Source organism: Motacilla alba, chromosome 3 (assembly GCF_015832195.1).
Source record: "Motacilla alba alba isolate MOTALB_02 chromosome 3, Motacilla_alba_V1.0_pri, whole genome shotgun sequence".
Taxonomy (NCBI): domain Eukaryota; kingdom Metazoa; phylum Chordata; class Aves; order Passeriformes; family Motacillidae; genus Motacilla; species Motacilla alba.
In genome coordinates this window covers 78,860,658-78,887,146 of record NC_052018.1, presented here as the reverse complement: position 1 = coordinate 78,887,146, position 26,489 = coordinate 78,860,658, and the positions used below count along the sequence as shown (strand labels likewise).

Genomic DNA, 26,489 nt, shown 5'->3' with positions numbered 1-26,489 from the left:
AAAGTAGCCTATTGCTTCTGTATCATTTCAAAGAACAACTGCATGTACTTCCAATGTTGTGCATAGTTCAGCATGGTCAGAAATACCTAGGGTAAACCAGTATGCTGGTGAGAAAAATACACTGGTAATGGTAATGGAATAGAGATGATGTCTTTTTTACAGATATACCCCAAAGTTTAACAACCTTAAATTAGTAATGCAGCAATTGCTTTTTTGTTGTTGTTATTGTAATCAATAATATTTAGTTTCATTTATTCTACAGTAATATTAGGGCAGGTTTCTTTATATGTAATGACGTTGCTATATGGTGATGCTGAAGGGATTATGTATCCAGGATTAAATACATTTATGTTATAAGCCACAGGCATTTCTCTGAACCTCTGTTTGTATAAACACAGTGACAGTTTTATTGATTAACATTTGTCTCTGTACAAGGTTTAATAATTTCTTCGCTTTCTTCCATCCTTGTACTATAGAGTAGAATATTAAACATTGTTTGTATGTAACATTTGTTTACAATTTGAATTAGTAAAAAAATTTTCCAGGTGACTGTTTGTATGTTGCATTTACATTTGTACATGTATTTTCTTTTGCTGTTTATGTATGAAAAGATGTTACTGGCCATGCATATGAATAATTTTGAAGCTTTGATTTTTATCATTAATCAGAAAATTATTGGCAAAAATGTTTAAAGAGTAAGATAACTTTACAACACAGAAAAAATAATTGTAGGACAAAATTAAATTCTAAAGTAAAACTAAAAAAAAAATTAATCTGCATAAGCTTCAAATGCAGCATCTTTTTTCTTTGTACTGTTCTAATTTGCTGTTCCTAAAGAGTGGAGAAAAATAAAGACTGCCGTGTTTGAAATTTTTGTTACAAAAATTTTGATTTCACTTGATATTAAGATGGTGACTTCTGGTATGAGCTTGGAAACTTAGTTCTAGTAGGTTGATTTGATTGTTCCCATATCCATAGAAACTCTAGCACTGTGTGCATGGGATGTTTATAGCCTCTGTTGCTGGATGCAACAAAGAAATAGCATACACATGGTGAAACATCCAGCCAATTATTTTAGGTCTGTGTACTCTTTCTGCTGTTTGCTTGTATAGTATTCCAGAAGGTATTTCTTCTCTAATAAAAAACCTTAGTTTTTACCATCTGATTTTAGGGAATAGCCCTTCTTAGTTATCTTTCTTGTCTATGGCATTTTTCCTTTTTCAAAGAAATTGCTGTGCTTTATACTTCATTGGATTAGGGATTTTGCTTCTGCATTCACACATGTGCGTAGTTGCTTCCATTATATCATGCCTGGTACAGTAACTAAACCCATAATGTAATGGGGAGGGTGCATTTAGCCTTAAAGTAGTTTCTACTTTTCAGAGTTACAAATTAATTTTCTTGAAATCTGATGAAATTATGTCAAAAGCTTCCTTTTTAATTTCTGCTTCTAAGGATCTTGTTCATGACCACTGCTTCTCTAGATATTCTCTTCTTACTACATTTTTTCTTGTATTAGCAATAATGAGTCTTTTACTCTGGCAGATTTGGGCTGGAACCAACAAGAAACTACTTCAAAAAAAAAAAGGTAAAAAGGAGTCCCAGCAGACAGCAAATGACACAATTCTTAGTGTTTGTTGCCAGCTGGGAGTGTAAACTTACAATGTTTTACTTGTTAGGGTGTGACTGCATGTGTTTACTCCTCTGCCATATGATCTCCAGGGACTAGCTTGTGATGTAATGTTCTTACAATTAACTTACTTCTACTTTTTAAGAGCACAGTGTTTATTCCACAGCTAATGGAATACCTCAGGTGCAGTACGTAACCTTAACAACCCAGTTTTGTTTGTAATAATTATGGTTTTTTTTCTGTCAATAAAAAGTTCATCAGGATTTAATTTCACATCATTTTGTGCTGTTTTGTGAAAATGTCTTTGTATGAAAACTGAGTTAACTTTCAGTGTTATATTACTGATGTTCTGTGAGTAAATGTACAGTTGTGGGCTTGCCTGGTTTTTCTTGAAGTTTGTTGCTGAACCACCATGGCAATTATAAAGTACTTACTAAAAGTGTAACATTTTGGCACACTTATCTCACAAAGCATGGTCCATATGTGTAAGCACAATGGATAACTTTGCTAGCCTGATACCAATGAAGTCAACAGAACCAGCAGCAATTGAAGTTGCCTGAATTGTGGTGGGTTAGGCCATTAGGGCACTGTTGTGGTTATTTTTGGTGCAGCTGTGTTGGTTGTAACAAACACACAGGTACACTGGGTGTTTAGTTCTCTGTATATTAGTGACTAAATCAGGACCCTGTTTGTGAAACATGCACCTGCATATTTCAGGTGCAAATTTAGCATTACTAGCCTCTCAGTTATATTATTGTCTCCAAAAGTGTCGTGGTTTGAGAGGAAGTGAGTTTTTGGGAGGTGGTGGTGGTCAAACCAATAGGTGCTCAGATGTGAATATTGGCACCTGGTTTGACCATTGAGGATATGGATACGCCTCTGAGAACACAGGGGTTAAAAGCGAGGAGCTCCCAGGGGATCGTTCTCTTGGTTCCGGTGGATGGAGAGGTCAGACCTCCCCTGCCCAGCTGCGGGCTGGGCGGGGGAGGGGAGGCCATGAGGCCGGAGGGAGGTAGGCCGGAGCCTTGGGCAGAGACGGGAGGTGAAGGCCCCTGTAGGATAAGAGTGAGTTCCCCACGGAGGTGGAAGGGTGGAAGAACTCGGAGAGGCAGCGGGCAGCCCCCCTTCCTCAGGAGGGAGAGAGAGAGAGAGAGGTGCCAGTGCTACCTTGAAACTTGATAGCACTGGCCTGGCCGAGAAGGAGAAGAGGGGGGGCGGCGAGAAGAGTGCCCGGCAGAGCCAGCGTGGGAGTTCGGGATGAGTAGAGACTGATTTTAACCCTTCTGTGGGATGATGGAAACCTTGCAAATGCTGATCCTCCGGGAGTTGAAGGAGAAGAGAGACGGGGATAAAGTAGGAGGAAATGTGCAAGTGTGGTGCAAGTTGTGAAGGTGAAGAAGGACTGAGAGAAGTTGAGAAGAATTTTAGGTGGGAGGAGATGATGGAGTGGCTTTTGGCTGGACTTTTCTTGTATGGCCATGGACAGAACCTTTCCTGTAATACAGAGACTGCATTTTAGGGGGAGGCGATGGCTTGGTGCCAAAGGAGTGATGTGAGCGGAGACGACAGGTGAGGAGGTGATGGTGCTCTCGAGACCCCTCGGCCCCAGGGGGTGAAATATTGGGGGGGACTGGTGTCCCAAAAAGGTGAGAGACTGTCGTTTTCTCCTGGAACTGGGCGAAGCATCCTTGAAAAGGGAACCCTAAAAGCAGCTCTGGTCCATGTGCAGTGGTGAGAGCACTGAACATGGAAGGAAGAAGTCACGAAGGTGGTTGCTGACTGACGGGGAAACACAACTGGACTCAGCTGTGTTTCCAGGGGAAATTGCCTGTGGTGCAAGAGGGACTCCTCTCTCCTTGATGAAATGAGAGGTGGTTATCGGAAGGGTGGAGATGGACTGAGTTGATTATTTGAAGGGTGATGGACTGGTAAAAATCTAAGGTTTTGTGTTATTCTGTGGGAAATTGAGTGGGGGGAGGAGAAATGTTTGAAAGGTTTCCATTTTTTGCTCTGTGTGTTCATTTTATTATAATTGTAAGACAATAAAGTTTTTTTTTCCCTCTTTGTTCACAAGTGGAGGCCTGCTTTGCTCTGTCTCTGATCGCATCTCACAGCAGACACCAGGGAGGATGTTTTCATGGGGGCACTGGCATTGGGCCAGCGCCAAACCATGACAAAAAGTTATTTCAACAATTATTGGGTCTGTCTGTCTGATCTGTATCAAATCTTCTTTCAAGCTAGGGGTGAGTTCTAGTTTTTGTGCTTCAGTATGTATACCTTTAAACATAGGTATGTATACCTTTAAAAATGGTAAATGTACCATTTAAAAGTCTTAAGAGGGTGGATGAGGTGTGTTTCCTTCTACTGTTTTGTTTCTTTGTGTGCATGGTATGTTGTAGGACAAAAAGGCTATCGCACCTGCCCTGATCATTGCTGTACTCTTCTCCTGCATTCTTGGTGGCATTTCATACGTGACAGAGGTAGAGAGGGAGCACATTACAACTAGTGTTGAGATAATTCAGCAATTCAAATATTTTTTGCTGCTGAACTTTAAACATATAAATTGGAGTGCTTTCTACTACATCTGCTTCTGGACAATTTAAAACCAAAGTAAAAACAACAAAGTGCAAATAATCAGTTTAGGTTGTTTGGGTTTTTTTGGTTTTTTTTTTTTTTAAAGAGTGTTGTATTTAGTACATTTTAATGTTCATGATTTAAAAAAAAAAAAACAAAAAACAAAAAAAACTCTGAAGAACTCTGTACCTCAGATTTAACTTTGTCATTGATGATTTTTGTACTTGGAGATAACCAGTAGGGAATCTGTATTCATTATATGCTTTCTTTTACCAGCTGTTTCTTTAGTTTCTGATATGACATTATCTGTCAAAATACACTTTGTTTATAGTTGGCCATGATATAAGCCATTCAAAAAATGTTTGCAAGAGTTCAGTAGAGATTTAAGAAAAAACTTTTCCATCAGTGGGCTTTTGGTCATGAGAAGGCAAGGGAAGATTTCATGCAGTCTTGTAACTCTGTGTTGTCAGGTGTAAGGATTGAAAGCAAGGATAGACTTTTGGGCTCTTTCTTCTCCCATCAGACTTGGACAGTGTATTGGAAGGAGATTGTTTGAATTAAAGGGAATAGGGATGGGATCTGAAGAAGGGGAGGGAGGAATATGGAAAAGGGAGAGGGCTAGGCAATTAAACATGAGCTTGAATGAATGATAAGGGAGACAGGGTGGAATTTAGAAAGGGAGAACTAGAACAGTTGGGGGAGTGATAAGAGCTGATATTTGGAGAGGAGGTGGGGAGGGAAGATATGCAAAAGCTTGTGGTTTTGTACTTTCACTCTCTGCAATTCAAGCTTGGAATAATTGACAGATTTAATGTATTTGCCATTTACTTACCAAATTAGTTAGATCTTGAGTCACTGTAATGTTGGTCCAGATAGAAATTCATGACTTTCCCTGCCTTACAAACTATTACCAGTGGAAAATATTTGCAAACATTGTAAATCTGTGGTGAATCTAGTAAAAATCTTTCTTATTCATGAATTAATACAACTCCAAATGATACATATTTGTATTCTATTCTAAAAATAAATGCAACTTCCTAGAAGAAGTGTTGTCTCACAAATCCTTGAATTCGTGTGGTACATGTGGAGTTACATTCAAAAGGATCTGTAAATGCATCTTGTATTTTATATGTTTTTAATTGTCTTCCAGTTGCTGTCATGTAGTAAAATGTTTCTGCATTTAATTATTTACTAGGCAACAGTAGTGGGGCTTGGAAATGCATAAACTAATGTGGATAGAGTTAGTCTGGAAACTGAGTTGTTAGGTAAAACATTCTGCTAACTAAATTTAATATTTAGTTAAATACTAAATTCTAATTCTCCTCGAATATGTCAGAATAATCAGAAAGGGTTAATCTCTTCAACAGGCATACTTAAGGGTGGGTAAAGCTGTGTGCCTTCTTGTGTGCAAGATGGGATACTCTCTTGCAAGTTGACTTCTGTTGTTACCTTGTGCTAGTTCAGAATGGGAAAGAATTGCTTTTCTCCATAGGAGTTTGTATGGGACGATGTTTTGGATTTGTGATGGAATAGTTTTGATAGCATACTGGTGTTTTAGGAATTCCTAAGCAGCAGTTTGGAGTTGGGGACTTTTCTGCTTCTCATGGTGCCCCAGCAGCCAGTTGTCTGGGAGTGCACAGGGAGATGGAAGGGGACACAGCTGGGACAGCTGACCCCAACTGTGCAGAGAAATATTCCACGCCATACCACATCATGCTCAGCAACAAAGCATGGGGAGAAGGAGAGATGTTTGCCAGCACTGCCTCTTCTCTGGGACTGGCTGGAGTTCAATAGGTTGGCTGTTGATGGGCAGTTGTGTGATTTTTGCATCATTTGTGGTGGTTTGGGTTTGTTATTCTTTGGGGAGTTTTGTTTTTCTTTTTATACTACTCCTTTTTCCTTATTAAGCTGTCTTTATCTCAACCCATGAGTTTTTGCACTTCTGCCCTTCCAATTCTCTCCCCATCCCATGGGTGGCTGGCAGTGAGCCAGCAGCTATGTGGTACTTGAGCTGCCTACTGGGATTAAACCATGACATAAACCTTCACCAATGAACTGAAGTTATCAAAATGAAGTCTTGAAAAGTTTGGCTGGTTGTTTGCTGAATGTTTTGAGTTAATATGAAGTAGTAATCTAGACGCTCACATGCTTTCAAGATCTGCCAGTGGCATGTTGTATAGATTCCTCTATACATGCTTTAAGGGTTTGCTTGCTTATTTGGAGACTTCACCATGTTTATGTTAGGTTTGACTTTTTGCTTCTCTATTTCACTTTGACTTCTTATGCTGGAATCTAAAGTATTACAGAAACTATTTGTTTGATACTACTGCTCATGAAGTGGAATTGCTGTAGTGAAGTTGAGACTGCAGTGAGCCTGCTACTGTTGAAATTTTTCTACTCCACACATACATATTGAAAGATGATGTTTGGGTGTTCTTTAATATGCATGTTGTTTGGTTTTTAATATGCAAGATTCTAGAGTCCTACCACTATGTCTTCAGTATGTTTTCTTTTGAAGTCCAAGCAGTATTTATTTTGAGTTTAAAAATAAAATTAAAAAAATATTTTAACTTTAAAGGAGAGAAAAAAGGTTCCAGTATTCTTGTTCCTCAGTGGTGCATTCATCATTTAGTCTTGTTTAATCTGTGTATAAAAATACAAATATATTAATTAATACACTAGTTATGATGTATTAAATATTCTAATAATGTTTAAATATATTTAAAGAAAATCAGTACTTGAAATCTCAGATACAGAGGTATTAAAAATTCACCAAAATAAATTTGCATTTTGCACCACTGTAAAATAGATCATTATTTTTACCTAACTGTAACAGGATAGTGTTATTGAAGCACAGAAGTTATGTAGCTATAGCATCTGAGCCTTGTTAGCATAACAAATGTCACCCACTTACTGTTGGCCACTGTACAACTTTATTTTCAGATGATTACTACAGTGCTATGTTTTGTAATAATAGCTGCATCCACAATTGGAGCATCTGTATGGCTGGTATTACAGGGCAAACACAGAGCTGTGGCTACGGGCACGAATGCAAGTGCATTTGTTTTATTCCAGTGTTTGTCTCAACCAAGTCTTTTTTGGAGGCAAAGGCTTTGTAGTGGAAATGAAAATTATTTATTTTTGAAAATCTCGCACTCTTAATGTTGAGTTCTTAGAAGAAGAGAAAATGTTACTGCAGGCTGGTCAATTGTGTCATTAAACAGAGTGTAGGTGTAAATAATACGTATCTGTCTAGTTATTCTGTGTGGTCATTTTGGTTTACCATAACATGTGTGGTAAACCTCAAATGCAATCAAAAGTTTGTGATAGCTGAACTGTGGTTGTTAGTGAAGGTGGGTGTGTTTAGATGGAAGAATGTAGCCTGTTGTATGGAAGTTTGGCATGCTGGGACTGGCCTCCTATTTGAGCTGCGTAAACATGGCTGTGGTCTTTTCAGACCTGTGTGGACCCGAGTGGGCGTTGAAGAGGGGCAGCAGTGAGTGAAGGTGCAGGACATGGTAACTCCTAGATTGTGCCACCCTCCAGGGTGTCAGGCTTTTTGCTTGGAAACAAATGAGCTTCTAGGATAGCTTATGTTTATATTAACTAGTACGGGACAAATTAGTCTTTGAGTTGAGGGGAGGAGTGCTATTGTTTCTCCTCAGCTGTTACTCAGTCCAGCACACACCCTGCACACCATCCTCAAGTACTAGAAATAGCAATTCTGAGATGAGAGAAAAGGTTGTCATATCTCACACTAATGCTTCTGGCACTATTGCCTAATCCCAAATCAAGTCAGTAAATTATTGAAGAACATATGTTAACTCTGGGGGGAAGCTTATTGGCACATTAGTATCTATATGGCTCTCTCAACTGATGAATTAAGCTGAGTTCAGAGTTAATATTTAGATCAAGGGCAGAAAAGAGTATCTGATCTGACTCTGTGGAGATTATACTGCATACCAAAACTGTGAAGGGTGGACGACAAAATGCTAGGCAGGATGTTTCCTTCATAGCCCAAACAAGCTGAAGTTCCTAATAAAAATAATAAATACTTCTCTACAAACAGAGCAGTAAATGTAGTGAAGTACTCTGAAAATTTCCTCTTCTTTATTCAGGATTTGTCTACTACAGGTAAAGTTGAATTCAGGTCACAATTTCAGAGATGAGGAGTGCCTAAACTCCCCAGTGCAGTAGCAATTTATGGACAATGTTAATTTCTATTTTTTGCAGTGTATAAGCCTCTGCTACTCCTGAATGTTTGAACAGCTTCAGGAGACATAACTGAGATAGATGGAGGATAAAATCTGAATGCAAGGTTAAAAATACATGTCTTTGAACTTTCTTTTATCACATTTGTTGGCCATAAACTTCTAGCTCCAAAGTAAATAATTAAAGATTTTGAAGTTTCTGTTTGGCTGTTGCCAATGATGGGATGGAAAACCTACCCTAAAAACGCTTTACTATGCTAAATAGTATAGTATTTTACTATGCTAAAATGCCCCACTGGGGCAATATATTACTGATGGTAGAGGTTGTTTTGTCCCCGTGAGAAGCTGATCGGGACACAGAAGCGTGCCTGTGGCGGGCAGGAGCGGCGGTGTGCGGCGCCAGGGGCTGGCCGTGCGGGGCGGCTGGCGAGGCGGCAGTGTGCCCTGGCCGTGCGGGGTGGCTGGCGAGGCGGCAGTGTGCCCTGGCCGTGCGGGGGCTGGCGAGGCGGCAGTGTGCCCTGGCCGTGCGGGCGGCTGGCGAGCCGGCAGTGTGCCCTGGCGGCGGCGGCGGCCAACTGCAGCCCGGGCTGCCGGAGCAGCGCTTCCAGCCCGCGCACCTTCCCCGCGGCGCTGCTGCACAGCCTCGGCATCCCTCCTGCCACAGCCGTGCCTCGTTTTGTTCTGTCTAAATATAAGGAAGAGCAAGAAGGGACTTTGATGCTGTCTTCAGCTGCCTCGTGTTTGGCTGCAGAGGAGATGTAGGTAGGTGCTGCACCAAGGTGCGTAGTGGAAGGATGGGAAGTGTCAGATGTCAACTGCAGCAAAAAGATGATGAATACCTGGTGGGAACTTCTCATACTGTGATCCACCCGAAGAGGAAGTGGAATTGCCATCCTTAGGGTTGTCTGAACTCGCCTGGATCTGAGCAGTTGACTAGCATAAGCTTTGCTCAGAGTAGGGGGGGACACCAGATGACCTTATGATGTCCGACTGGAATTACTCTGCAGTTAGCAGACTTGAAAATGATAGATCCTCACCAAAAGTGGTGGAAGGTCTCAGACTTGCCTTGAAAGTTCTGAAAGTACTTGCCATGGGGAAACTGCTCAGAATATTGACTTAGTGGCACCATTCTTGGGAGCAGTTCTGGACTACTGATTACCTGAAAGGGTTTGTTTTTCTCTTTCTCTCTATGATGTCAGTTGGAACAGATAATTTCCATGAGGCATGAATACATCACAAGGTGATACCTGTGAGACATCAATATATTACATAACCTGCTTGGTTTAGCTACTGTCTAGATCTCCTATATCTTTATTCCTAGGATGAATTTGAGATGGCTTGCAATTTTACTCCATAGAGCTCACCCTGCTGACAGTGGTTGGCTCTTCTTCTACCTTTTCTTAGAAGCAACTCCCTTTCAAGAAATATGTTTGGAAGTGATTAACCAAAATGTGTTTTCTTCCTTTCTTGTTTTGTTCTGATCAGAATATCATGATTCTAGCAAACTCTCTAAATGCATATGGGTCTATAGCTTAGGGCATAATGGTTAATTTAAAGAAGAGAAATGGATATATCATGCTTTGGTTTAAACTGAGTTTTGCCTACCGAGAACTGAGAGAACTGAAGTTTCTTTGCAAAACATCAATTCACAACTATGACTGAATAGTGAATATGCATCTGTATGACCTTCTCTTCAACTGCATCTAATCAAGGATGACTACTTCAATGCAATCTTTCTTTGGAAGAAAAACTTGTCCATTTTTTCTTGAATACTCGGAATTTTTAGCAGCTGTAAAGCATTTTCAGATACATACTAAAAAGCTGGGATTTTATTTGGTTTGAGTGCAGTAGGTTTTTTTGTAGCACCTTAGAATCCGGACTGAAAAAAGGATAGTGTGTTACACAAAGCATGATACCACCTGCAGAACAAGTTCCCTTGTGCTTGTGAAGAAACTGTGTTGCAAAAAGGATGGTAAATTGGGGAGTGAAACAATCAAAATAGCTTGTGTGAATTTACTGAAACCAGGAGTAGAAACTCAATCCAGTTAAATGTGGTCCTGAAATTTGGTCCTAAGGTCCTAATTCTTCTGAACTTCCTGTCTATTGCAATATCCTTTCTGTATATCTTATGTGTCTCTTGGATTTGATACTTTGTTGCTATATAAACATCTCTATTCCTTTGGTCATATTTTTGTTGATTTTCTTCTCTTTTTATGATGCATTTTTTAAAATTTGGTTTTGGGTGATATTTTTGTTTGTTTTTTGTTTGTTTGTTTGGTTGGTTGGTTTTTTTCGTTGTAGGGAATGGCTTTGTGGGGGTTTGTTGTCTGGGGTTTGTTTGTTTTTAAATCTGCTCTTAGTTACCACACTGTAATACACAGAACAAGAGACCGTATGAATCCACACAAATACTTTTAAGTCCTTTCTAAGTCAAGCAGCTAAGGCAATTTATACTAACTGAATATTTGTTCTCAAATCTTGCCGCATCAATAATTAATTTTGTAAGACAGTCTTTCTGTGTTTCTTAAATGGTGCATTTACAGGTTATTTAAGCTGGAACTATTCACTCTTATGTGATCTAACTGTTGCTTCTTTTTGTGAAATAATAGAAGTTGTAGCTGAACTTGACATCTACTCAGCTTAATTTTTATTTTTAAATTCTTTTTCTGAAATAGTTGGTGCTTAAATATATTTTAAATGTCTTAAAATCTACAGCATAATTAAAGAAAATTTTGTGAAAAGGGAGAAGACCAGTTTATTAAAGGTGATAATTAAAATCCTGCTTTATAGAACATTAGTAGTGTGAAGTTAAGTGCAAGAGATTTATTCAACTCAACTTTGTTTCCTTTTAAGCATTCATAGATCACAGTGCATGGGGAGGGTGTGCATGTAGTAAGAAATTTGCAATAAAATTTGTAACTTTCTTCTTTTGTATTTCAATTATTCTTTCTTTTTATGCTGGTGAGATTCTGAAGGCATGTTTCACAAGGCATGCAGGTGACAGAACTGAATTTTTGCATCCTGTTTTGCTATTATTGATGTATCAGTATTACTTAATCTTGTCTTTCCTGCTTGGTTATATCACAGAGACTTCATATAAATGTTAGTAAGTCTTGATCCAGATTTCCATGAAAGCAAGTACTTACTCTGTGTTGAGAAAATGCATTCATTACATAGATTGGATGAAAGATTAGAGCAGAATTGTTTGATTGGCAGCAGTAATACTCAGTGGCATGTTTTGAACCTTATTCTTTTTATTGTGTGGAAACCCAGAGCACTGGGAATATTTCTCTGTCTGCTCTGGGGTGCCCTGACCCCCAGGGGAGCACTGACTTTGACCCTCATTCATGGAGAAAGTTTCCTAGACTTCAAGATGGACTAGAATCCACAAAAGTGTGTGGTAGATCATGGAGAGTAATGTAGGTGTGTCACTTGGTGAGAAACTTAGGTTTTGGGATTTTTAGTATGTTGTGGATGGAAGCAAGATGGAGGACACAGGGTTTTGTGTTTCTCCTTTATGCTTCTTCTTCCTTCTTCTTCATGGGTTTGGGTGGCACTCTGTAATTGGGCAGGAAAGTCCGCATTGTTGGCTCTTTGGGATCAGTTATTGGGTTAAAAGGGAAAATAATCTAGGTGTCAGTTCTTAATTGGATAGTTCAGCTTTAAAAGACCTTGTAACAAGGGATTGTTAGCCATTTTGTGCCTTCTAATGAAAAGCTGCCAAACTCACAGTAATGAGACTGTTTTACTGATAAGAAATAATAAACACTTGAGTCCAAACATAAATTACTGTCTCAAGTGCCTTCAGTCCAGACCCAGAAAAACCAACGACTGGTACCGCCACATGTTGAAAAAGAGTTAATTTTGAGTTGTGCTAATGAAAAGTCTCCTTTAAAACTCACCTCGTTAATATTGCTTTTGTTAGCCATTAGCACCTACAAGTGCTTTAACTAAAGTCCTGATTTTTTCATTTTTTTCTCATTTACTTCTGTTGCTGCTGCTTTACTTGTGAGGACTTGTGCTGTTCACTGAAGTGTACTGTGGAGGAGATATCTTAAGTGACATGTGAGATACTTCATCATGTAATATTAGATTTTATTCTCTCTGCTGTCTTTTTCCAGCCAAGTAGGAGAAAACAGTGAAATCTCTGCTTTGAGATGTGTAATCATCAGTGGTTGAGGTATTTGATAAGGCTTTTTGGTGGCTTTTGCTTTCTGCTGTTATCTTGTTCAATATCAACAGGATTTCCCAGTTAGCACTGCTCAGGCTTTGCTTACTTCTGCAGTGCTTGGCCTATATGCAGGAATAAATTCTCAGCCTTGGGATTTCTTGAATGTATTATGTGAGTTTATAGGATCAGTGCAGTATATCTTGGCTATAAGGATCATTGCATCTTTTGAGGAAAAAAATTTCTTAGTGTTTGCTAGTAACCTCAACTCCTTTCTTCTAGTTTTATTAGTCTGTTTCAAGCACACCAAACTTTCATTTTGTTCACAATAGCTCTCAAGTAAAATTCTGGTCTTGCTGCTCACATTGCTTTACCAGGGTGTGTTTGTGAGGTAGAATCCACTGTCATAGCATGAGAGTGTACAGAGCCAGTCGCTTCCTTGGGGCACTCAGTAGATATTGTTTAAAATTCCATTTGCTGTCTTCCCACTCCTAGAGTTTTTCCAGGCTTGACAAGGAGTCTGTCCTCACCAAATACAACATTGGTGTCTCTTGACTGTTTTAAAGATGCTTATAACTTTTGTGGATAATGTGCCCTCTTCATACTTGACCAATTTATTAATAAGCCGATTTATTAATGCCTTATTTCTGGTCTTGGAACCACATACTCTGTAACATGTGCTGCAAACCTTTATACATGGAATCAATGTACGCTGATGTCTCCTGTGCCGTGCACTGCACTGAGTTTGGTCTAAAAATTGAATGGCTATGGAGGTGACTGAATCCCAAACTTCTGCAGGGGGTGCCATTATGGGAATCTTGCTGGAAATAATGCTAATTTGCTTCACTTGGGAAGTGCAACTGTATCTGCAGTTTCGTGGCAGTAGCTTCTTTCATATTGCGTAATGTTCCACAGTGGTATGTAACCTGCATTTTAGTGCTTGTAATTTTAATCTGCATTGAAGGCTTAGCCAAACTGCCCCAAGAGATTATGCCAATCTAAAGCTTCTACATCTGAATTTCCTAGTTTGTTCTTTTATCAGTTGTGTCATGGAAGTTGCTGTGCAAAATGCCACAAATAGGCTTTTCCTTACTGTTTGAGAGAAAGTAATATTTTTTATTAAGGTAGATTTTTACAGAAAACAAGTGCATTGCTGTGTATTGTACTGATGGAGATGTGTAATAGGAAAGACAGGTTGGAAAAGATGTGAAATAAGTAGCATTAGAGGTTTGCTTTAAAGAGGACATAAACAATAAGTGGATACCTTAAGAGGAAAGGCCAATGAAGAAGAAAGAGTAAGAAAAGTGGAGGGTGAAGAATCAGAAAAAATGTCCAAGCCAGGATGATTTGTGATACTTTTTGGTAGTTATGATTAAAAAAAATTAAACAATACTTGGAAAAAAGCAGATTATCATGCTTGCAAACCTCAAGATCATTCCCCTTTAAGCTGCTCCTGGAAACAAACTTTCCAGGTGGTTAATACACAACTATAAGCTTCAAATGAGATCAGAAACTGAATCTAATTAAAGAACATTGCAGCCAACAGCATTCTGAAACTGAGAGATTATTTTTATATATTTGGCATAGGATTGCTGGTCTTTTTCCAGACTTGCTTGCTGTCTTTTGTTTGTAGTACAAGGTGTTGGCTTTCATCCAGTTTGAAACAGAGGGGTCCAAGTTTAATGGCTACTGAAGTCAGCAAAATACTTGTACTAGTGTTAACAGAAGCCCAGTACTGTGTAAACGCTGACTTTCTGCTTTTTTGTAGTTTTGATATTTAATTCCCTCTGCGGGATATTGCTGCGTTAAGGCAGAATAAGGGATGCTTCAAGAAGGTGGTGATACCTAGTAGCATTTAATGGTGGACTTGAAGCTGTATTTAATTGGTATTGTCAAATATTTTATTTATGTACCTGCATAGTCCTGTGCAGGCACCTGTTTAGTGACAATCTGAGGAATAAAGACTGTGGATATTGCATGACTCTCTCAGTTTTTCTTAAAAGTTATCTGGCTTCCTACATTTTGTGCAGCAGTACAGCAGGGCAGAACAAACTTCTCACACTGTTATTCCTTGTGGTCTCACTGCATGTGAGGGCTGGTTATGAATCCATGTGCATATGTATTGTACATGTACCACCCCCCACCATCCCTGAGATGTGTAGGTACTTCTGGTTAGTTCTGTGTAGTTTGAAAGCAGGACGAGTAACATGATTCTCAAATTTCCAGGTGTCTGTTTATTTTTCCAATCAGTTCTCAAAAACATTTGGTCAAGCAGTTGGGTAGCTGTCTTCTCAAGCTTAAGCTGTCTGGATCTTAGCATAAAATTGAAATTTCTGGTGCTTCCTTTGTCTTGTTGCTTTTTTTCCCAACAGATGCTTGGGTTTTACTTTTTTTATTTGTGTGAATGACAGTGGTAAAAATGAAGAAGCACATTCAAACTAGCACTGAAAACAGGTATTGCAAGCAGGAGCTTGGAATTCAGTGGAATTCCTTGCGTGATTTTTAGGTGCTTTATTTAATTTTATTTTGCCTAGTTCAAATGTTCTCTGGAGTCAAGAAAGCACAGCTTCTGTTATAATTATTTATTCCATATTTTTACATGGAATATGAGAAGTTGCCTTTAGTGTATGAAACCGAGAACAGAGTGCTTTAGCTTATTTTACATTGGAGTCTTCTGATAAGCTGCTTATTTCTGCATTTTGCATTTTAATTATCAAATATGGCAGTTTTTTAGAAGACTTTGCCTTTAGAGAAAAGGTAATGTTTTATGTGGAATATCCACCATTTCTGTGATCAGTGAAATGCTCCTAATCAGGGTTTTGTTATGTGTCATTTCTCAGAAAAAACAGATCTGGTAAGGACCAATATCTACTTTTTCTGGAGGACTGAGCTGTTTAAATTCCTTCAGGTTGACAATTTCTCTTCTCATTGGAAATGTTGTAAAAAGTTTTATAATATTTTCACTGCAAGGCACCAAGAATTTCTACATCAGAATTCTCTTTGTCAGTGTAGATTTCCTCCAAAATTATAATGGCACCTTTTTGCTTTGCTGTCATATTTCTTGTTATAGGTAGAGTTGTTTTCTGTTGTCCTAAGTAATGCATGGAAATGTTATTCAATAATGATGCAGGTTTGGTAGCTGATGAGTGACAAAGGAACAGTTAGTTGGCTTTAAAACTCATTCTGGGGAGACAAACTTAACAGAAATGTTAATGTTAAAAAAGAAATAAAGGGACAAAGCAAGAATTTTGGAAGATCTCTTGTTTTATGGAAAATCTTGTACAATCAAAATGTGTTTGAAATTTAAATTAGAGAGGTTATTTTGAAGGGCTTAGGAAGAAGCCAGCCCAGAGAAGTCAAGAGAAATGGACCATAGCAGCTGGAGTGTGAAAAGACCTCTGCCTCTTCTCAGCTTAACCTCTGTACGTTTATTAGAGGCTTAACCACGTGTTTCTAAAATTCTTTCACAAGAACACTCAAGATGCATGATGTTAGGAGAATCAACCCTGTGCAACATTTTGGTCTTCTCTTTACTAACCTAAGATACCGCAGTAGTCAGAAACTACAAAGAGAAGCACAGTTTCCTTCTTTTAGACAAACAGAAAGTGAATGCTTTCAATGGAGAAGGCCAACATCGTGTTTCTGTTTCTTAGGTTAGTAAAGAGAAGAACCAAATGTTGAACAGGGTTGATTTTCCTAACATCATGCATCTTGAGTGTTCTTGTGAAAGAATTTTAGAAACACGTGGTTAAGCCTCCAATACATGTACAGAGGTTAAGCTGAGAGGAGGCAGAGGTTCTTTGAACGTAATAACTGGGAAAACTAGTTTGCATACTGGAGTTTACTTGCCAGATGTGTCTTAAAGCATTTAGGTCCTTCTTTTACTGTGCGTGGGCTTGGCGTTGTGGGTTTTGGTGGGGCTTTTTAACATTAGCAATTATCAGAGAGAACTAAAAGAAATCACATACCTTAAATTTATTTGTATTAACAAAGCAAAGCACTAAGGGCAGACAGGAGTTGATTCAATTTTGCTAACAACAAAAATTGCATTTCTTTGAATATCAAACCCCTCATTTCGAAGTTAATGTTTACAAGTCTGTTGCTTTTGTTAATCAGCTCTAGAAAACTGATTGCCCTTCCTGCTGTTCAGTCTCAGTTGCTAGCTTCATACATATGTGAACTCTTATAACTTGTAAACTCATGTATGTATTTTCATTATAATTTGCACTTATTGCAAAAGCAAGTGCTTTCTAAGTCAAGTGCTTGTTCTGCTTATGTTTTTAGACTTTGAGTAAGAAGCATAGAGTAATTTGATACTTTAGTCTGTGTGTGATTGTGTGGTAGAATAAGTTGTTTGGTGCTCCTTACATCCTGAGCTGCCTCCAGAGGTTTGTCTGTTGGGAGGTATACAGTGTCCTCAAATTCACATCCCTTTCTCCTTATCACATCAAACTGTGCCTTACAGTGCTTCTCCTTCAGTGAATATTTGTAATTATTTCTCCAGATATCAGCTAGGCTCGTATTGTTTTCTTAATCTGCGTTAAGTAGAATTGTTCCAGATAGTTGTGCTTTATCATTACTTTGGTACTCATTCAACATTACCTTTGGTTTTGCAGCTGAATATACTGTTGCAACAAGTAACGCTTTCTGCTTTACTTATATCTACTACTGGTGTACATTTTTGTAAGTCATCAAATTATATGCCGTTTATAATGATTATAAATCTAGTATTTCCATTTTTGGTTTATTCCCAGATTGATTTGGCATTCTTCAAAGTCCTAACTCCCTAAGTGAGACCATCTCCTTACTGTTTGCATACTCTTTCTTTGAAAATTCCAGTTGATTTGCCAATATAAAGATTGAGTACTAGTAGGAATAGTACCATTCATCTGGCATTATAGGCTTTCTTATATAAAGAAATTACAATGTACAATGTTATTCCAGCTGTGACAATATTGAATACATTTTTAAATGTTATTTTTCAATAGAGGCAACACAACTGTAAATCTGACTATAGCTGTCTGCTCATTTCTCCGACTAACTTCTGAAGGATTTTCACTGCTGAAGTTTAAAGGTGCTATATTTCTATTGAAAGCAGTGTAGTTAGCAGTAGAAATGGATCCTGTCCCAGGCATGCCACAGCTTCCCGCGTTCTGTGCAGTGGGCTGGGCTCAGTCCTTCATTTACGGTTCTGTCAGGTAATGTTACCCATTAATGATTTGGATTGACTTGCTGGTGTCTAGCTAATACGTATGTGTTGAAAGCAAGTTTTGAGTGAAATGGAGAAAAAGTGAAATTACTTTTGAGTTTTCAAGACCTGGTTTTTTTTCTAAGCATAACAGAAGAATGCTGTGATCTGTGCGGTCTGAACGGAAGTATAACTACTGTCACAAACACTATTGCTTTCATAGAACTGGCATTTCCATTAAAATGCAGGTGTTTGACAGATCCTCATTGAGTCTGTCAGCTCTTTCTTTGGAAGACATCAGTTTGGGATCAGGATTGTTTGTGATTCTGGTGTGGTGTTTTTTGGGGTCTGTTTGTTTTGAATTACCACCTTTCTTTTTAATATTTCCAGTACAGGAAAAGAAACTAGTTCAGGAAATGGAATTACAAAATTGAAATAGCTTTGCTATCTACCCAAAGGGGATTATTGTCTTCCTTGACTGTAGCTGTCTCAAATGATATAACACTTTTTCTGGTTACTTGGTCCTCAAAATGGAAAATCTTTGGCAAATCTGTAGTGAATACTGTGTTGCAAAGATGTGTATCAATGAATGGATGTTTCTTAAAACTGGTATCTGTGACTGTCTTTTTGTGTGTGACTTTTTTAACTCAGGTTAGTTCCAGGCTGTTATATTATGAGATTAGGCTATCATGATGTGGGTGAGACAGGTTGCCACTATGTAGTACATATAGTAGTACATTGTAGTACAAAATTTGGGGCACCGGAATGATGGGAAGTGTAGCAAGACTCATTTAGAAAATAGAACAGATTTTAAATAAAGTTCAGTTTTAGGTAAAAGGTCAGGCTCTTGTTTGCTTTTTTATTTGTAGCAGTTAATCCGTATACAGTTCTGTGCATATTGTATAAGTTAATCTCATTTTTTAATCTACTGCCCTTTTTATTCTTGGAAATCCTTTTGGGTATTTTGCATTCCAATATCGATCCCTGTCTGTCTGACTGCTTCAGCTGGGTAATCATTTTTCTTGTTTATCCCTAATCCTTTTAATATTTCCTTCCTGCCACTGTATAACAGTACAGTGTGCCTATTGTTTAGAATGTATCTCAATGATGACTGTAAAACTACAATAAAAGTGACCCTGTTTTAGCCTAGATTTCACAAAAATAGTTTACAGTGAAACAAAACTGCAAGGCTGAACACATGCCTTCAAAGTATGTGTGCCAACTGTAGTGCATTGCTTTGTTTAGACATGCAAAATGTTCATCTGTATAAACCACATCCTATTCTGAACTGCTCAGAAAAATGAAATATGAAGCTTGCTATTTCAAAGTGCTTCTTATTCTGTGTTCTTTGTATGGACCTAACAGAAAAAAAACAAACTTATTCCCTCCATCTCTGTATATATCTATATGCGTATGTATTAAAAATTTGACTTAAAAGTATCAACTGTAGAACCATTTAAATATCTCAATGGAAACATATGGACCTGAGAAATACCAGTTTCTCTTCAGCCATCTCCTTCAATAAAACATTCTGCCCTTGTTTCTATGGTGACTGAGTAACAGCATCACATGAAGTTCTGACAAAATGATAAAAATTCCTTCCTGAAATGGTTTCCTGAGAAGCATGGATCTGTTCCATTCCACCTGAAGAATGAGAAAACCCTCCCATCCCTGTCAGGGCTTTTCTTCTCTGTTTCTCCCACACCAGATGATACCCTAACATCCTTTCACTGTTCTAACCAATGTTTTAACTGCTCTGCTTTTCTCATTAAATAAACTTGGCATGTACTCTCTCTGCGTGTCAAAGCAGAGCATGCAAACATAATGAAGGAATAGAATTCAATACAGAGGTGAAAGCAAAGTGTTTAATTTTTCTTAAGGAACTATTTTTATTTCCATGCTGCTTTGGTATTAACAAAGATGAGGAGGGTTGGGGGGTTGTTTGGCTTGTTTGGTTTTTGTTGCAACTGATCTACTTTAACAAAATAAATAGAAAATGCCTGAGATCTAGACTTCCTATATTCAGTGACTGTCTTAATAAAAACATATCTAACAAGTACCCAGTTTGAGTACTGCATAAACCTTTCAGGAAGGTAAAGAAGCTGCCTTCTCTCAAAGAAAACATTGGTTGCAGCATAAGTGCTTCAGTAGCTTGCTATTTTACCTCCACTTCCTCCTAATAACTTTTTACTTTTATGGGAAGTATAATTTTAAAAATATATTGTAGTTTTTGATATGGAGAAACTTTGTGACAAAGTTCTGGGTTTATGACTGGTGCTTTATGATAGACACTTTCTAGAGTTAATGGAAAGAAAAAAACCCCAAACCCATATCTTGATTTCTTATTATTATATCCTTTGAAAGTTGTTCTCCTCCTCCTCACTGTATAACTGAATAACAAGTCTGTTATACACTGTATAACAAGTATGCTGTGGTTGCAATGAAAAGTCAGTTTGAATGTTGTTATGCCTCAGCTTCTGAGATGCTCAACTTCCCTGCGCACTTCTGTGATGAAAGTGAGAATTTTTTTTGAGACATCCTTACTTTTAAAGTGAATGATCCCTGTTTTAATAATAAAGCACACTGTGCATTGTATCTTATTTAACTATTATTTTTCAATTATGCATTGTAACTGAGGTTATTCTTAATAATTATAGAGTGTACTCTCTCATATGCTCAATAACAGCAAGTTCTTCTTGCAGGCTCTTAACAAAGTAAAAGTAAGCCTGAACCTTCACATCTACATAAAGTAAGGTTTGCCTTGAAACTAAAACTTCTGCCAGTAGTAATTTACATCTGGAAATAACCCTGTCACTGATAAACTGAAGAACTTAATTTGAAATGATCTCTAGAGCTGCCTTTTAGAGTAGGTATTAAGTTCATTTCCAAGGCTAGAAGTCTTATCTGGAATTCATAAAAATGTTAGTTTTCCTGTCTGGATTGTCTTCAGTTTATTGAGAATGTTGTATTTCTAGTTACATTTCTGAATTTCTTAAGAAAATTGTCTGTCTCAGAATAGGTGGTTTGCAGAAGCCTGATTGATCCAGACTCTTCCTTTATCTCTGTAGAGATTCTTTGTTGGCTCAGGCTGCTGAGATGTCAGGGATACCAGAACACTTCCAGCTTTGGTGGTGTTTGATGAAAGGCTATAAAGAGAATGTGTCCCACAGAGAAACCTCATCAGAAAACCAACCAATATTTTCTGTTCTTTGTATTGCTGCTTTTTTGAACATAAAGGCAGCACTTGCAGCCAACTGTGTTTTTCTTAGGGAGTTGTAGGTTATCAGTTCAAACTTTTATCAGAATGCATCCCTGAAAAGTGGTTGTTCTTATTAACAGTTGGTGTATTTTTTAAAGAACATACTGAAATGAGATTGAGTTTTATGCTACAGCAATTTTACTGTCTCTACAGGCAGTTAGGGTTGTATGAAATTCTTCTTGCGAAGGAATTTGCACTATGGGTGAGAACAATGTGACATATGTATCTTGTGTAATCTGTTTGTTAAGTTGCCCTATTATTCAGTATATATCTGCTGTACTAATTTGTTTCATAGTAAGTCATATGTATAGTCCCATGTATAGTTCTCCCTTTCTTCAGAAGCCTAATTAATTCTTTAGGTTCACCACAATGCTTTGAAAAATGAAGTTCGACTGTTTCTGGACACACATTATATTTATTTGTTTATATTCTATTTATTATTGAAATGGAGTTTAAGTCCCGATGCATTGACTGTGAAGATGTTGGTCAGGATGAACCTGATTTCTGTAATAAGCAGTAGCTTAAAACATCCAGGGGACAGGTTGGTGCTTTGTAGTGTATGTGTGTATTTGACAGAGAGTCAGTAGGCTCTTGTGAATCTACTTTGGTCTCCTGAGAAGCTGCTTTGAAACTGTCTATCTGGTGTGCAAAAGGGGCAAAGTAGCAGAAATAGCACTGGTGAGTGATTTCACAGGGTTGTGGTTTTTTTGTGGAATACAGCTTGGCATTACCCTGCTATCTGTATTTTGAGACTGTTGGTGTATTTTTAATTATTTTGCTCTTACATGGGGTTTTTTATGTTTGTTTTTTAAGGAGTAGAAGTGTTGGTTAATAAAGTAAAAAAGAGCTATTAAACAGTTCTTGTTTGATGTAACCTTAAATAGATGTATATATTGGAATTAAATCATTAATTCTGCTAAAGCAGTGACATTTATGGTTGTATTAATGTTAATAATTTATTTTGAGAACAGATTAAATTTCGATGCCTTTCTCGATGAAGTAATGAAAAGGTAGAACTAGTTTAGTATAATGGATCTCTGTGGATAGAGAAGATTTTGTCATTTGCTGAGATAACAAGAAGAAAAACCTTGAAACTTTTCTGAATGGTTGCTTAGATGTAATGTCTTTTATCCAAACTTGGTGTCAAAATGAGGAGACCACATCAGCTTTTACTGAAATGCAGTAAAACTGAACTCCCATTTTCTTCCATGGCAGTGAATTCTGGACTTGGAGAGCAGTTACACTAGCATGATGCTAGCTGATTAAAGCTTTAACTAACAAGCAGTAATGCTACACCTGGAGCTGCTGGCTTTTCATGTTTTAGATAAAGATGATGTTCAAGGAAACACTTTATATACTGCTAACCATACATCATTTTAGTCAGTAGCTGCTTTCCATAAAGAAAAACGACATCTAAATCAAGAAAAAAAATTGTGGCATAGTCTGCAAAAATTTTCTTAACATGCTTTTGACTCTGCTGGGGGGCTAGAGTTTGGGAAGTTGAAAGATAACTGTCTGTAGGTTATTCCAGCTTGGATGAATATATTTGACTTTTCTGTTGCTCAGTTGCATTTGTGTATTGGGAGAGGAATGTTTCAACATGTACATAGTTTGAGATGTAATTTGGAAGCACAATATTTACATGAGTATTAATAGGAAGTTATTAGTAGGGTTTTGTCCATTTATTTTTTGGGACTCTGAAGTACAAAAGTAATAGTGACACTGGATTAGGAAGAAAACCTTTGGTTTATAAATACCTACTGGTATTATATTACCTGGTATTAAAACATAAATATGTCTTTTATGAGGTGGTGGTTATGTTTAAATCATTTTCTCTGAAAATGGTGCCGGCTTTATGTAAGAGTCCTGTCACAGTCTGTAATGTTTAACTCCATTAAGCACAATACTCTAACATGGAACAAACTATCAAAAATAACTGCAAAACACTGAGTGAATATTTCATACAAAAATACTTGTCATTGTTCTCTATTTTAAATTTCTCTCTATTGCCTGTGATGCTTCTTACGTGTTGATAGTGATATGTCTTTGTTTTCATATCATTGCTAGATGATCTTACCAACTCCAGCAGCAGGCTTTGCATTGATCTTCAAAAATAATGCATCTAGAGTCCTGAATAGTCTGAATTCAAACAGTATGATGTGCATTTCTGACAAACCTTGCCTCTTGGAAAGTTACCCAAATTGGTCAAAAATAGTTTTTATTGTATTTGACCAAATGTGTTGCTCAAATTTTATTTATATTGAATTATCTAAGCAGTCCTTAAGGAAATTCTTGTCTTCCTATAGATACATGTATGTATGTAAATGCAGTCAAGTGAAAAGAGCAGGTCAGCTTTTTAAAATACTTATAATCCAAAGTCTTTTCATGAGAGAGATTGCATGAGGATGGGATTATCTGTTAGTCATGGAAATTGGAAGATCACTGAATGCATAATGCTAGGGTATATAAAGTAATGAACAGTGGGAATTTAAGGGTCATCATGAGTACAAGTGGTCTATCAAGAGCCTATCATGAGTATGTACTTTAAGGGCTGCTGCTGCAACAGTTCTATCACTTCTCTGTGCATGTTGAGCAAACATGCAGTAGAAAATGAAAATAATTTTAAAAGCTAGAGTGTCAAGCCTTTTATTACATGCATAAACTAAAGGCTATCAGTACAATACTGAAACTAGTATGTTATGTATTATTTATGCACCTCTCTGCAGTGAGCCTGTGTAACCAGTAATGTTCTGTCTGAACAATGTGTTTAATAAAGCAGATATGAACCTAAACATAAGGGTAGGTTTGAAAAAAAAAACATTGGTCTTAAAAATGTTATTTAAAGTTCTAGGCAAAATACATATCTAGTCAAGGCTGTTTTAAAGATAGATGGAAATAGTAGGATTTTTAACTGTAAGAGCTATAATACTATCTCTTTAGGTTAGTAGTCTTTGGTTTTAAGAAAAAATATAAAGTACTTGTACATGAAGGAATCATAGAATATCCTGAGTTAGAAGGGATGCATAAGGACCATCAACAAACCTCACCATCACCATAGTCAAACTTCTCATCTCTTAGTATTCAAGCTGCTGAAATATGTAGGAACACCACTTGTAATGTGAACATTGGGAGTGTGCACAGGAAAAATCCTCTTCTGCCAAAGTATTCAAATATGTTAGCTGTTGAACTTTTAACTTGTTTTTTCAATATGTGAGAGCTCAGTTCAGGTTAATAAATCAAGCAATTTAAATTAGTCTATAATGGAAAGCCTTAGTAAATTGAAGGAATAGGCGTGAACATCAGGGCTAACATGATATGACAAGTTGTTTCTTAACATCCTGGCCAAATGTAAGTTCACAGCTCTACTTGAGACTGAGTGGGTTCAGCCATCACTCACATCTCACAAATTAGAAATTCTGTAAAATATTTCATAAGACACCTAGCATCTTGCAAATAACTATAGTTTTTCAAGGATATTTGGTAATTGTTGCTAATCACTTCAGCAGCAGCTGTTTCCTTTTTTATTGTTTTGGTGGCAGGGAGAAGAGAGGGAGCTTTTGTCTGAGTTTATCTTCCCAGCTTCAGTGTTTTACTGACAACTATTGAATGATGATTTTTCCTCTCCCTTTCAGAAGAGAAACCTGATTGCTCCAAGGCTCGCTGTGAAGTCCAGTTTTCTCCTCGATGTCCAGAAGATTCCATCTTGATTGAAGGCTATGCACCTCCTGGTGAATGCTGTCCACTCCCAAGCCGCTGTGTGTGTAATCCTGCAGGCTGCTTGAGGAAGGTTTGCCAGCCTGGCTATTTGAATATATTGGTTTCTAAGGCATCAGGAAAGCCAGGGGAATGCTGTGATCTCTATGAATGCAAGCCAGGTAAAAGTAGATACAATTTCTTTTCCCATTTTTCATTTTTTTCTGTCTGACAAGCAAAATAATCTATATAATTGCATCCAGTAAAGCCTGTAGAGCTTCTAAATTCTTCTGATTATTCTTGAAAGTTAATTATTATATGTAGGCAATACCCATTAAAAAGCAGCAAGATAAAAATATTATTGTAAGTTTTACTTTCTTTTTTTTCTTTAGACATTAATTTAAACTGAGTACCAAGGGAAAAGTAACCTAGTGAGAACATTGCATTTCTGTGAATGCTATTAGTGCAAGTGACATGCTTTATATATTGATTAGATTATACATAGGTTTTTCATAGTAGGAATACATTGTGCATGAACAGGGAATTAGGACTGCTGTTTTAAGATCACTAGATTATCAAGTGTTAGCCCTTAAAAACTGCAGAGCAAAAGGATTATGGAGGGTCCTAATAAAAAAAACTGTGCAACATTTTCAGTATTTACTCATCTTCCATTTCATGAGAACACAAATCACCCTTGCTTATGATTTATTATTCCAAGTGAAGTGGAAGATGTAATTCACTCTTTGATCCGGGCTTTGGTAAGATAAATAGTCAAAACAGAGGACTGAAAGCAAGCCTATAAAATGGTATAATCCAAAACATTATATGCAAACAGTGCTATATTTCAAGTGTGCTTAAACAGTGCCTTTCCTATGCTTGTTTAACATTTTCTTAAATCTTCCACAGAAGAAGATTGTACAGTCTTTGTATTGTCTAGTGCTTCTCTTTGTGTTTTTTCCCTAATATTCAGTGCAAATCTGTGTGGAAATTTAAAGAAACTTTTTTGTACCCTGTCCTGAGTAGTTGGTGAACAAATTTTTACTATAATTTTTTGTTCTGGAACGTTTTGTCAACCATGGGCTTCTTTCATCTAGAATTAGCTGTAATTTCTTGTGACATGGTCTTTTTTGACTCCTCCATGATTATGCTTCCTTTCTATAAGTTTTTTTTCAGTTAATCCACACTTTAATATGTGGTATCCAAAAGCAGATCTTATCTCCAAAAGATTTTGGGAGAGTCTTCATCATCACTGAATATGTTAGAATAATTGTCTTCTGTTTCTCAGGCAAAACTTTAAATAAGATTGTAACTGTTTTACAAGAGATATTTCTAGTTGGTGAACTGCTGTGATACCAGGATCTTTCTGTAGTATGACTGCTATTGAACTGTTATATTTGTACATTTTAATTCCTCCTATGAGGAATTATGTCTTCTTCCTGCTTCAATTATGCTTTTACTGAATTTTGTCTTGCTGGCTTTGGATTATTTATCATTTTCAAAAGAAATTTTAGCTCTGATCATGTCCTCCCAAATACTATTTGAATTCCCATCTTGTAGTTGGCAAATAAATCTGTCCAGACTTGCCTATGGAAATTACTTCTTGAAAGCTGTTTTCAACTTGCTAGTTTTACAGAATCTTCAAATTGAATACGATTCTCTAGCACATTAGTGAATTTATGTAACTCTGTCTGTATTATTTTCTGAAGAGGTTTGTATTTTTTGCTGTAGGGAGTTGTAAGAGGTGAAGGTACATGGGACTGGAAAAA

General features: G+C 37.4%; 1 protein-coding gene across 2 annotated transcripts in view; it reads left to right on the top strand.

Moving 5' to 3' along the window:
- CRIM1 (cysteine rich transmembrane BMP regulator 1) overlaps positions 1-26,489 on the top strand; it is a 176,881-nt gene that overhangs the window by 59,379 nt on the left and 91,013 nt on the right. For both annotated transcript variants that reach the window (XM_038132996.1, XM_038132997.1), the window contains one exon: positions 24,663-24,905. In XM_038132996.1, coding sequence (XP_037988924.1) covers positions 24,663-24,905 — 243 coding nt within the window. The remainder of the gene's footprint in view (positions 1-24,662; positions 24,906-26,489) is intronic.